The sequence below is a fragment of the Acomys minous genome (assembly GCF_964271855.1).
Source record: "Acomys minous genome assembly, chromosome: 5".
Classification (NCBI taxonomy): Eukaryota; Metazoa; Chordata; class Mammalia; order Rodentia; family Muridae; genus Acomys; species Acomys minous.
In genome coordinates, this window is record NC_140494.1 from 123,389,085 (window position 1) to 123,402,400 (window position 13,316).

General features: G+C 40.4%; 1 protein-coding gene across 2 annotated transcripts in view; it reads right to left on the minus strand.

Annotated features, from left to right (window-relative positions):
- ZWILCH (zwilch kinetochore protein) overlaps positions 1–13,316 on the minus strand; it is a 40,427-nt gene that overhangs the window by 23,415 nt on the left and 3,696 nt on the right. For both annotated transcript variants that reach the window (XM_084783885.1, XM_084783884.1), the window contains exons 3-6: positions 10,791–10,886; positions 9,468–9,586; positions 6,666–6,865; positions 203–273 (exon numbers count right to left, since the gene is read on the minus strand). In XM_084783885.1, the coding sequence (XP_084640011.1) occupies positions 203–273; positions 6,666–6,865; positions 9,468–9,586; positions 10,791–10,886 (486 nt within the window). The remainder of the gene's footprint in view (positions 1–202; positions 274–6,665; positions 6,866–9,467; positions 9,587–10,790; positions 10,887–13,316) is intronic.

Here is a 13,316-nt window from a genome sequence, read left to right on the forward strand (position 1 = left end):
CAGTTTAGTACATTAGCATGGTCCTAGAACCAAGCCCAAAGCTACCAAGAAAAAACTGTGTTCTAGCTGATTAAAAAAAACAAAAACAAAAAAACAAAACCCAAAGACAAATTCTCTAACACCACAGAGAAACATCCAGTCATACCAAGAGGGAGAAGCAGGCCAACAAACCAGTAAGTAAGCTAAAAAGACAAATACTCACAGCAGACAAGTGATGTCTTTTCTTGTGTGAATTTTTTAAACTTTCCAGATTTTCGGAATAATTTTTATCAGCTACAGAACATGAGATGAAAAAAGAGGAAAGATTTAATTCCAAATTATACTGTTAAAACTAGAAAGTTATGTCAGGCAGTGGTAGTACATGTCTTTAATCCCAGCACTCAGGAGGCAGAAGCAGGCAGATCTCTGTGAGTTTGATGCCAGCCTAGTCTACATAGTTAGTTCCAAGACAGCCTATACAGAAAGACCCTGTCTCCAACCAAACAAAAGTGTTAAATAGAAAAAGAAAGTAGAGTTTAGTGGTTAGGAAATAGGATCTGGGAGCTTAGTGAGGGGAAACTATGATCAAAATATATTGTATGAAAATTTTTCATTAATAATAATAATAATAATAATAATAAGAAGAAGAAGAAGAAGAAGAAGAAGAAAATTATCTAGACACAATGGCACATGCCTTTAATCCTAGCACTCAACAGACAAGAGGTAGGTGTATCTAAATCACTCTTAAGTTAAGGCCCACCAGGACTATATAGTGAAACCTTGTCTCAAAAAAATAAAATATAATAAAACCAAGCATGTGAAATCCTAGCTACTTTGGAGCAGAGGCAGAAGAATACTGAATTTGAGACCAGACTGAGCTATAGTGACACTCTGCATTAAGTTAAACAAAATGTATACTCACAAATATGTATTAAATAGTAATGCACATTGGCATGGACTTGAAGTCCCAACTACTTAGGAATCTGGAGTGTGAGGCTTAATTCAGCCCCCAAGTTTAAGACTAGCCTGAGCTACAAGAAAGAAGGGAAAAGAAAGGTCTAGGGAAGGTATTCATGTATCATGAACTGGGCTTTATACCATGGCTGAAGCAGAGAATAATAAGTTCAAGGCCAATCTGGCTTCAACCCACTCCTAAAAAGGCAATCTTTTATCCATTCATTTATTTGCTTACTTACTTGTTTGCTTAAGACAGGGAGACAGGGGGGTTGGAGAGATGGTTCAGCAGTTAAGAGCACCACCTGCTCTTCCAAAGGTCCTGAGTTCAATTCCTAGCAACCACATGGTGGCTCACAACCATCTATAATGTGATCTGATGCCCTCTTCTGGCCTGAAGGTGTACGTGTAAGCAGAACACTCTATACATTAAAAAAAAAAAAAGACAGGGAGACAGTGTTTCTCTGTATAGCCCTGGCTGTCCTGGACTCACTTTGTTTGTTTATTTATTTATCAGGGTTGGAGAGATAACTAAGAGATTAAGAGCATTGCCTGCTCTTCCAAAGGTCATGAGTTCAAATCCCAGCAACCACATGGTGGCTCACAACCATCTATAATGAAGTGCCGTCTTCTGGTGTGCAGGCATACATGCAGGCAGAATACTGTATAAATGATAAATAAATCTTAAAAAAAAAACAAAAACAAAAACCAAGCAAACAAATAAAAACAGGGTTTCTCTGTGCAGCCCTGGCTGTCCTGAACTCACTTTGTAGACCAGGCTGGCCTCAAACTCACAGAGACCCACCTGCCTCTGCCTCTTGAGTACTGGGATTAAAGGTGAATGCCACCAGATCCAGCTTAATCTTTAAAAAAAAAAAAGTATAAATTACATTAAACCCAAACAAAGCAGGCATTAAGACTCAGGAGTTTTTGCAATACCCTCCCTGCTGTTGAACACAAATTCAATCTCTGTGTTACCCTCACTCCTTATATGGAAGCTCAGGGGTGGGCATAAGGCTACGGTGTAATTCAAATGCTGACTTCTGTACCTCTCCCCCCATAATTTGGTTGCAATCCTTGTTCTGGCAATTTCCTATCTCAACGCTGTGTTAACACTGTTCCTCAATTGTTCCCTGATACGCCAATAAGCAGCTTATAGCAAATTGCTGAGCAGGGGAAACAGTTTCTACTCTTTCCTGCCAGTCAGGGGAGGAGGAGTTAGAGAGGGACCGAAGGGACGCAGCCACGGGCAGATGTCCAGGAGGGGCCAGGAGAACAGCTCAGCAAGGAAAGCTACAGAGCACAAGTATCCCTAGGTCACACACTTGGAGGAAGTCAGACTAGTTTACAGAGCTAAGAATGGAGTAGCAACTGCTCAGCTATGTTTTGTGAAACTTATTATTAAACAAATATAAAAGTCTAAATTATGTGTGTAATAGCCATGTTAAGAGAGAAACTAAGAAATAAACACAATATTACAAAATAATTTTTAGTTGGGCAGTGGTGGCACACGCCTTTAATCCCAGCACTTCTGAGGCAGAGGTAAGCAGATCTCTGTGAGTTCGAGGCCAGCCTTGTCTACAGAGAGTCCAGACCAACCAAGGCTACACAGAGAAACCCTGTCTCAAAACCAAACCAAACCAAACCCAAAAAGTAAGTAAATAAATACATAGATAAATAAATGAATGAATAAATAAAATTAAATAATTTTAAGATTGGGGCCAAACTTACATAGAAAATAAGACTACAGGGCAGTTTTTTAGTTCTGTTAGGAGAGCAACAGCAATTTCTAAGGCAGGAGCTCACGCTTCCTGATTAGACCCCCACAGAGCAGTAAGGCCTCCAACCTGGGGCACAATATGGAAAACTGATACAAACCCTGAGAGGCAAAGCAGGAGCACTTCTTTTAGAAAGCCCTTGCTAAGAAACAAAATGTGGTTCTTTAACAGAAGCAAACTTCTCAAAGCCAAACTTTCCTAGCCAAGGAAGGAAGCTAATTCCTTTGTGAAGGGGCTCTTGCTGGCCTGACTCCTGCAGGCCAGAGGGGCAAACATTTGAGGACCCAAAACTTGCAGAGTTGGGGAGGGGTCAAGACCCCTTGAGGGAGGCAGGGAAAAAAGTCTCTGTCTGGAAGCAGGAGCCAGAGACTGAGACGCCTCAAGCATCTAAACTGGTAAGGTGCAGATGAGAGGCTGAGGCTAAGAAAGTAAAGTCTTTAGGGGGAGGTTTTGAGATTAAAGATTATTTTCTATGTTGCTAAAGATGGAAGACGCAGTGACACAGTGCTTCTGGCCTCCATTTGAGTTTGTCTTACAATAAAAATAGTTTTTCAGTGACAATTTTAATTTTGTATATCCTCTTTGGGAGAGACCAGAATAAGACAGACATGGAAAAAGAAGAAACCGAGAAAACAGGTGCTAAGTTAAACAGGCCACAGAACAGAGGCTGGAGGAATCTTTGAACCAAAATAGGGAACTTTCAGAGAAACCCAATCTGAAACTTACAGTACCACCAAAAGAGGTAGTTCCAGATGGGAGAGGTCCACAAAGGCCTGCAGATGGTAGCTATCATAGGCCAACATGGTCTGCTTACATATTATGTGTGCAGTCAAAGTCCAGCCATTGGCTGAAGGTCTGTAGCTAAAGTAGAAATGCACATGCTGCTGGGTGCTGCCTTGGAACAAGGCCACACAGCGGCTAATGTGCTCCATTTTGCAGAGTTTGGGAAACTGAAATAGATGTGCCATGCCATAGGTTCATATTCAGAACTCCAAAGAGCTTTCTCTTAACTTCTGGAAAGCATGACTCTAAGGTTATACATTTGTTAGAGATGGTGACTGTCTTAGAGATGCTTTTGCAAATTGGGGCTGATGGTGTTTCAGCATGTATATCCACTGGAATACAGCAACTGTGTAGACATTATGACATGAAATCTGTTACCGATATAACATAATCCTCTAGGTCAAACAATTATGAAAAGATCTAACAATAATTTTTAAGAGGTGATCATAAAACAGAAGGGGAATGAATATAATATCTCCCCAAGATAAATTATATAATGACTTAATGATTTTAAAATTTTTAAATAAGACAAATAGCACACCTGCTAAGATATACTGGATTTTAGAAAGGATTTTAGATCATTATATAAAGGTCCAAATCCCAAAATGGAAGACAGGAAATATGTTGCACTGGGGAGGAAAATATGCCCTTGTCTCAATAGAAAACAAAAAGCTATGTATTCTATACAAACTGTTGGAAATCAGATTTGACCTCCTGAAGAGCGTGGCACAGACAACAGAAATTTAAAAAAAAAAAAAAACCAAAGAACCCAACAGGACAGGTAACAGAATTTGCTGATCCCTCCAGCTCTGAGACTGACAGAGACATGAAAACATCTCCAGCTAGGACTTCAGCTGTGCATGGCAATAAACTTTTGGCTACAAGGTCCTCAGGACTTACCATGCCATTCTTTAAATGGCATAGATAAAATTTATTTTACAGGAAATCATCTTTAGCTCAACTGTGCTCCACGCACAGCCCTTATATATAAAAATACAAAATGTATTATATATCTGAAAGCCTAATATTTTGCAGAGCAAGAGGACCAGACACCGAAAAAGACCAGTAGCTCAGGTGATGCTACCTCACAGACAGGCTCAATGACAACGCTTCCTCAAAAATCTACATCTGGGACAACTCCAAAGCCAGTAGTTAGATTGTCCAGCATCACAGACTGTTCCAGTCAGGACTTCAGTTAAGCTCGGAACTTTCTCAGTATTCAGAGATTGGATAGCAAAAGTTACAGCTGACTTTTTTCTTTCTTTCTTTTTAATACGTTTTTCTTTGCTTACTATGTATATATGTATACAGTGTTTTGCAGAACCTGTAGAGGGCACCAGATCTCATTATAGATGGTTGTAAACCACCATGTGGTTGCTGAGAATTGAACTCAGGACCTGTGGAATAGCAACCAGTGCTCTTAACCTCTGAGCCATTTTTTCAGCCCCTAACTTTCTTAAGACTAAACAATATCCTAAATTTCTTAGGCCTCTGAAAAAGAGAAACTACATCCCCTAGCAGCAGAAAGCAGCTTAGTAAGACTCCGCCCCATTCCCATGGAGTGGGAGTGGATGGTTTTTGGTCGTTCTACAGCTGATAGATCGTATGACTTTTATTCTTTTAAAGGCTATAGGAATGGTAAGTAAAATGATAGATTATCTCCTTTTAGACCAAAGAGCATTAATAAGCCAAAAATGTTACACTGGTATAAATCTTTGTATACTGATACAGGTTTAAGACAATATACTGTTACAACATGCTAAGGTATTGTACCTATATAATTCTTAAAACTGCAATGTTGAATTCTAGTCCTTTTTAAAAACTGCTTTTACCAATTGTTTAGGATAATTAAGAAATGTATATTAGGGCTGGAGAGATAGCTCAGAGGTTAAGAGCACTGCTTGCTCTTCCAAAGGTCCTGTGTTCAATTCCCAGCAACCACATGGTGGCTCACAGCCATCTATAATAGACAATCTGGTGTACATGCAGACGAAGTACTGTAAATATAATAATTAAATAAACAAATAGAAATTTATATTAGCACTCAGACAATCAAATTTATGGTCATATTTGATACTAGTTTAATTACAAAAATATCTTTTCTAGATTGACAGATAAAAATAGCTAGACAAAAACAGTCTAGGTAAAACAGATAGATGGTCTTCAAAAACCTACAAGATCTATAGAATATGGCATTTAAATATTTTATTAACTTAAGGCATTTCTGACAGGAGACCGGTCTGCTTCTGGCAGCACCCCATTCTACTTCAAAGAGCATCAAAGGCTTACGTGGGAAGTAGCCACTAGGTAAGAAAATGTTCCTGTCAATTAGAGACAGAATATTGCCCACAAACTGAACAAACCGGATGCAGGACAGCCAACTGCCAAGCTTTGCAAGGATGAAGTACACTAGTGCTTTATAGTTCCTGACTCACAGTAAAGTCTGTCAAATATTCTGAGCCAGAGCGTTGAAGATGATGCTCCAACAATATGGGAGAATTTTGGGGGACTGTCCAGGCAGCAAAATATCTGTCTTCTTTTGGTCTAGCTTCTTTTGGAAGCTACTTGTTTGCACTTTCTACATATTTAGGAATATTTATTCCTTCTTAAGTCTCTGATGAGGCTGAAGACTAGATAGTTATAGTCCCACAGTTAAACATAAATTGTTTAAGATGATAGAAACAGATGGACAGATTCAAGGGTGTTAAATACAAATGTAAATTTTACCTAGTAATTTTTCTAATTGTTATTATTATATATAGTTTGTTATTTTAGGAGAAAGAGCCTTTTATTAGACTAAAAGGGGGAGATGTAGGCATACAGTTACTGTGTAAATCAAATCCAGTTTGGGAACAGAACTCTGTCTGTAATTGCTGCAAGGGCGTTTTCTTTTTCTTTTTGGTTTTCTGAGACCAGGTTTCTCTGTGTAGCCTTGGTTACCCTAGACTCGCTGTGTAGATCAAGCTGGCCTCAAACTCACAGAAATCTGCCAGCCTCTGCCTCCTTGAGTACTGGGATTACAGGCATGTGCCACCATGCCTGGCTAAAGGCAAATTTGTGTGTGTCTGTTTGTGTTTTACTTGTAAGGACATTTTCTTTCCCAGTGGCTAACTTGCCACAGAGTACCACCAAACAACTACACAAATAAATATACCAAGACTGAGCACTCACCTTTACAAGTGACCACATATAAGACAACGCCTGTAATGATGTCATTTGCCGTGATAAGCTCAGCTCCTAGCCAACAGGTACCTTCAGGATCTGAACTGTCACATCTCACCCAAAGAGGAGGAAGGGCAGTAACTGGCTGTTTGATCTTCAAATGGGTCATATTAGGATTGTGAGCCATGGTATAAAGCCCAATTAACTGCCTTGAAAACAAAGGATAGGAAAACCAATTATAAAAAGCCAGTCACACATTATTTTTGAAACTGAAGGTGTGGTTCGATGGCAGAGCACATGCTTGGCAGGTGTGAAGCCCTGATGCAATCTGCAGCTCCACCCACACCCTATTTTTTTAATTTAAAAAAGGTAATGTGAAGGGTCTCACAGAAACACCAATCTGGAAATGAAGAGATAAGATGCATGAATACATGTATGTTTACATACGTTAGCAAAGAAAGAACAGGGTATACTATATACTCAGTTATAAGTCTAGAGAGGCAGCTCAGCAGTTAAGAACATGTGCTGCCCTTGCAAAGCACCAGAGCCCAGCTCTCAGCACCCACAGCTCTGAGGTGGCTTAGAACTGCCTGTAACTCTAGCGCCAGGAGATCCAACCCTTGTGGCATCTACAGAGGCTCTGCATGCACATACCAAGCCCCCACCTCACATAATTAAAAATAACACAAAAATATTAAAGTTATGTACATTGGATATAAAAATGTCATATATAATTATAACAATATGGTAACATTATATATAGTATAAACATGCACCATACACTGCCTTGCATATATAAATTTATAATTGCTAAAAGAGAAAAACGGCAAGGTAGACATATCAAAATATAAACAACTGGTAAACACACATTAAGGCATACAGAAGTTTCTCTATCATTCAGAATTAAAAAAGAAAAAAATGAAAGTTAAAAGTCAACTAAAAACTTCAGCTTAAATTTCTATTTTTCCAAGAGATAGAAACAATTTACTATTAGATATTCAAGAAAGGAATGTGCTACCACGTCCTGGCTACAAGAAAGGAATTTCTAAGACATTCAACTTCAGAAAGTAAACACACACACACAAAACTTTTTTTAAGTTTTTCGAGACAGGGTTTCTCTGTGCAGCCTTGACTGTACTGGACTCACTTTTGTAGACCAGGCTGGCCTGGAACTCACAGTGATCCGCCTGCCTCTGCCTCCAAAGTGCTGGGATTAAAGGCGTGCGCCACCACCGCCTGGAGAACACAAAAATCTTAAGACTATATGAAAGGCACAAAGAAAGAGAAAAATCAAGAAGTGGCAGGGGCTAAGAAGACATCTCAGATGATAAAGTGCCTGCCTCGCATGTATAAGGAGCTGAGCTCCATCTCCAGAATCCATGGTAAAACACAAGCGGACAGTGGTGGCGATGCCTTAATCCCAGCACTCAGGAGGCATAGGCAGGTGGATCTCTGTGAGTTCTAGGCCAGCCTAGTCTACAACATGTGTTACTTACACACACACACACACACACACACACACACACACACACACACACGCTCACGCACACACCCTTGAGGCTAGAAAGACAGCTTATTAAGACTGCTTGTTGTTCGGCCAGAGGATCTTTCAGAAGCCATGTGCAGTGGTTCATAGCTGTCTGTAACTCCTGCTCCCTTTTGAACTCCACAGGCATCATGCATATGTGGCATATGTGCATGGACACATATATATACATATACTAATATATAAATAAAAACTACATTTGAGTGTGGGTGATTCGCACACTTATTAATCCTAGCACTGGAAAGGGGAAGACAGGAGGAGCCTGAAATCAGATCAGCCCTCTTAATCTATATGCAAAGTTCTAAGCCACAAAAGACTCTGGACTGCACCTAAGAAACAATACGTGAGGTTGTCATCTGGCTTGCGTATCCATGGGCATCTCCTCTCACATGAGCACACACATACTCACACACACAGACATGATGAACATAAGAATTAACCCAAGGAGCGGAGAGATGGCTCAGATGTCAAGAGCACTGACTGCTCTTCCAAAAGATCCTGAGTTCAATTCTCAGCAACCACATGGTGGCTCACAACCATCTATGAGATCTGGTGCCCTCTTCTGGTCTACAAGCACATATGCAGGCAGAACACTATAAATATAAATAAATTTGTAAAAAATTAACCCAACATATCAGCAGAAGAAAACCAAATAATGTTCAAATCCTAGGGAACAGAGAAAAGAGGCCACACTATGACTATAGGACAAGAAGCCATGAGAGAAAAAACTTATTAACCAGCATTAAATGTGTGTGTGTGTGTGTGTGTGTGTGTGTGTGTGAGAGAGAGAGAGAGAGAGAGAGAGAGAGAGAGAGAGAGAGAGAGAGAGAGAGAGAGAGACTGCAGGACACTGGGGCATACTGTTCTGAGGGGAAGGGACGAGGGAAGAAGGGAGACACCGCAGGGCTTGGTGCGCTTTTTCAATGGCTATAAGAATGCAAAATGTTTCAAAATATTTTTTTCCTTTCGAATCAGGGTTTTATGTGGCTAAGTCTGACTCAAACGGATTCCACAGGCAAGAATGACCCTGAATGCCTGATCCTCCCCCTTCTGTCTCCCAAGGACTAGAACTAAAGGTGTCGTGTGCCACCATGCGTGGTTTTCTGCAGTGATGGGGTTCAAATTCAAGGCTTCGTGTATGGTGACCAAGCAGTCTACACACCGAGCTACATCCTCAGTCTCATCAGTGTTCCAATTCAAATCTTATTCTCTACCTCTAACACTAAACTTACAAAAACAAAACAAAATAAACAAAACCAACTTACCTTGCTCTCCCAATTGGCAAGGCCAGTGGTCTAACATTTTCATCAGTAGAGAAATCAGAAATAGCAGTCTCTTCAGAATGTGGCTCTTCAACATGACTTGTTTCTTCCTTCTCCAAAAGCTTTAAAAATGTTTCACATTATTTACTCAGATGCAAGAGTCAACTCTCTTCCATGCTACAAAACAACTACACAGGCGGCTGGGGAGGGCTCAGCAGTTACGAGCACTGGCAGTGGAGGTAAGACAGAGCGAGCTGCCATGTGGATGCTGCAGACCAAGCCAGGTCCTCTGTAGAGCAGCACGTGCTCTTCACCACTGAGCCATCTTTCAGCCCCCAGGATCCAATCGTAGCAGCTGCCTGTAGAGGAAGCACGTGAGGACAGTAGGAAAGCGCTAACAGGCATGGTATCACAAGCTAAAACAGACTCACTTAAGATGCCCAAATATCTAGATATTTCATTTCATCTCCCAACGGGAACAACCTGTTTCTGAGATATGAGCTTAGAGTACACACCCTCAAGTTTACCTTTTATTTTATTTATTTATTTGCTGACATCACAGGTATGTAGTACCACACCCAGCCATAGCCTGTGCCCCACCCTTTTTGGGTTTTTTTCAAGACAGGATTTCTCTTTATAGCCCTGGCTGTTGTGAACTCTCTTTGTAAATCCTCTGCCTGGTGCTGGGATTAAAGGTGTACGCCACTGCACCCCAACTTGTATTTTTCTTAAAGGATCTATCATAAAAGTTTGCATTATGTATATATCTATGGTTGGTATTATGTTTCCAGTAGAATGCACCATGTCTACTCCAAAAAGAATTAGTGTCCCTGGGCGCGGTGGCACACACTTTTTTCTTAAATTATTATTATTATGTATACAGTGCTCTACCTGCATGTACACCTGCAGGCCAGAATAGGGCATCAGACCACATTATAGATGGTTGTGAGCTACCATGTAGTTGCTGGGGATTGAACTCATGACCTCTGGAAGAGCAGTCAGTGCTTTTAACCGCTGAGCCATCTCTCCAGCCCTGATGATGCATGCCTTTAATCCCAGGACTCAGGAGGCAGAGGCAAGTGGATCGCTGTGAGTGGATCTCTGTGAGGCCAGCCTGGTCTACAATGAGTCCACGATAGCTAGGGCTACACAAAGAGACCCTGTCTAAAAAAAAAAAACAAAAACAAAAAACAAAACAAAACAAAAAACAACAACAACAACAAAATTAGTGTCCATTTTCATTAATAGAAAAACATGTAGTATAAGATTATTCCCCAAAGAAGCAAATTTAGCTACTAAGAATTAACCACAAAGCCCAAGACTTACCACTTTTTCCACAAGAAATAATAAATCATTTTCATTTAGGATAGTTTTCAAAAGATTTGGTTGGCCTTTGCTGATCAACTGCACCTGCACATCAGCCTGTTAAAAACAGATTGTAGTGTTTTTATATGCATATCACTACTGCAGAGCAATTACATGAAAATTACTACAAAAAGGAATCTGAACTAGGTATAGTGTTTACAAAGGTTTCACTTATTTTGCCATGTTCTTTCTCTTGTTTAGCACTGACTCAGCTGGTAAAGGGTTTGCTGCATAAGCTCACCGTGTAAAGCTCTATCTCCAGAGCTGTGGAGGCAGAGCAGGAGACCTCTGGGGCTCTCTGGCCAGGCAGCACAGCCAAGTAAGGCATTCCAGATTGAGTAGGAAACCCTCACACAAAATAACCGAGGTGGAATGACACTCGGGAAGACACCCAACATTGGCCTCTGGCCTCCTCATGTAGCCACAGGCACACGTACATGCACACACACAAAAGAATCTGTATCTGCCATCTATCCACACTGACGATGGCTGCCTTGTATAGGCCTTCCCTGACATTTCCCCTAATAACAGTATCACATGTGATAGAAATAGCAACTTACTAAATATTACCTTCTTCTATTGGACTATGAAGCTGTATAATTTTAGTTTATAAAGTGCCTTTTTGTTTCCAATGTACTACACATATATTGTACAAAAACATGACAACTGCTTTCTACCTTTCTATTCTTTTTCAAGATAAGGTTTCTGGATGTAGCCTAGGCTGTTCTGGATTTGCTTTGTAGACCAGGCTGGCCTCTGTCTCCTCAAGTGCTGAGATTACAGGTATGAGGCATTGCTCCCAGCTTTTATCTTTCTTCTTTAAAAAGAAAGTTATTATGTATGAGTGTGACTGTGTATGTGCTTGTAGATGCACATGTGGGCAGCATGCAAGATCTGCTCTCGCCTCCACCTCCATTTGGTTCTGGGTAGTCACCTAATGTATCCAGGTATGAGTCACAAAATAAAGATGAGATCCTGAGATGCATCAGGAATTGCTTTCCCTACTACTAAGATGTGTGGATACCTAAGACCAAAGCTCTGCTGCTGTATAGCAATTTTGTACTATGTTATGTTTTGGTACTTCCTAGTTAAGTGCTGTTATAAAATGACAGTGTCCATGAATAACTTTCTTAAAATGAATACCTAAAATCATACTGGTACAATCAAATTACCCTTCAAATATGTCAGAAAACCCGATCAACATGGTATTTCCAGCCTCTAGTACTAGTAGTACTGTGTTGTCACGTACTTGATCACTAATATAGCGCTGATTTGACCATTTGACCACTTGAAGCATGTGGACAGCAGTTCAGAGAACCAGGAATTCTACTAATGTAGTCTTCTAAGTTTCATTATTGTGGGCTGCACTGTGTCCCTTAGGGAACCTGAAAGCACTAACCCCAATTCTTGTGAATGTGACTTTATATGCAAATGTAATCTAGCAAAGCTGAAGATTAACTTGAGTTTCGGGAGTAATACCCATGATTGGTATTACAGAGGAGAGTTAGAGACAACAGACACAAGGGGAGGCCGTGTGCCTAGGGAGGTAGCTGTTGGGGTAACACCAGAGAGCACTGAGGATCACAAGCCAGGAAGAATCCAGGACGGACTGTTTCAGCGGCTGTCAGTGGCAACATGAGCCGCCCGCACCGCCACCTCACACCTCTAGTCTCCTAAACTGTTCAGAGAATGAGCTCGGGCTTGGAGCTGTTTAACTCTAACACTTTCTACTGCAGCTGTAGAAAATGAAGACAGATTTCAAGGAAGAAGAACTCAGAGACGGGCATATTCACACAGACTGTGCTTGATTTTTTTAGTTTAATTAGTGAGAATGCCAATAGTGAAAGAAAAATGCATTTGTACTTCTTATTCATTCATGACTTTTGTCTTTTCTATTAGTTTTTGTCCTTTCTGTTGATTTTTAAGTTTTATAAAAATTTTACCCATATATCTATATAAATGTAGATATGTATGGACATTAACCTTCATTTGTTATTATTTCTCCTTACTTGGTTGGTTTTTGAAGAAAATTTAATTATTCATTTTTATTTTATGTATGTGTGTTTGTCTGCATGTACATCTGTACCATGTGTGTGCCTGATGCTCTCAGAAGTCCTAAGAGGGCTTTGGATCCCCTGGGACTGGATTTAAAAGACAGTTGTGAGCTGCACTCAGGTCCTCTGCAAGAGCAAGTGCTCTTAAGTGCTGAGCCAACTCACAGCCCCTAGCCTGGTTTTTAAATAATTTATTGGTTTTTTATCTCACAGATACAGGTTTTATCTTCCCAGCTATGAGAAACTTAAGTATGGAATATCTAATACATACCAGATTCCTCTTTTGTGTGTGTGTTTTGAGACAGAGTTTTCCTGTGTAGCCCTGGCAGTCCTGTCTGTGCCTCCCGCGTGCTGGGATTAAAGCTGTGTACCAGCACAGCAAGCCAAGATTCTTAGTAAAGATAAAAGCACTTATAGCAACCTCGCTCATATT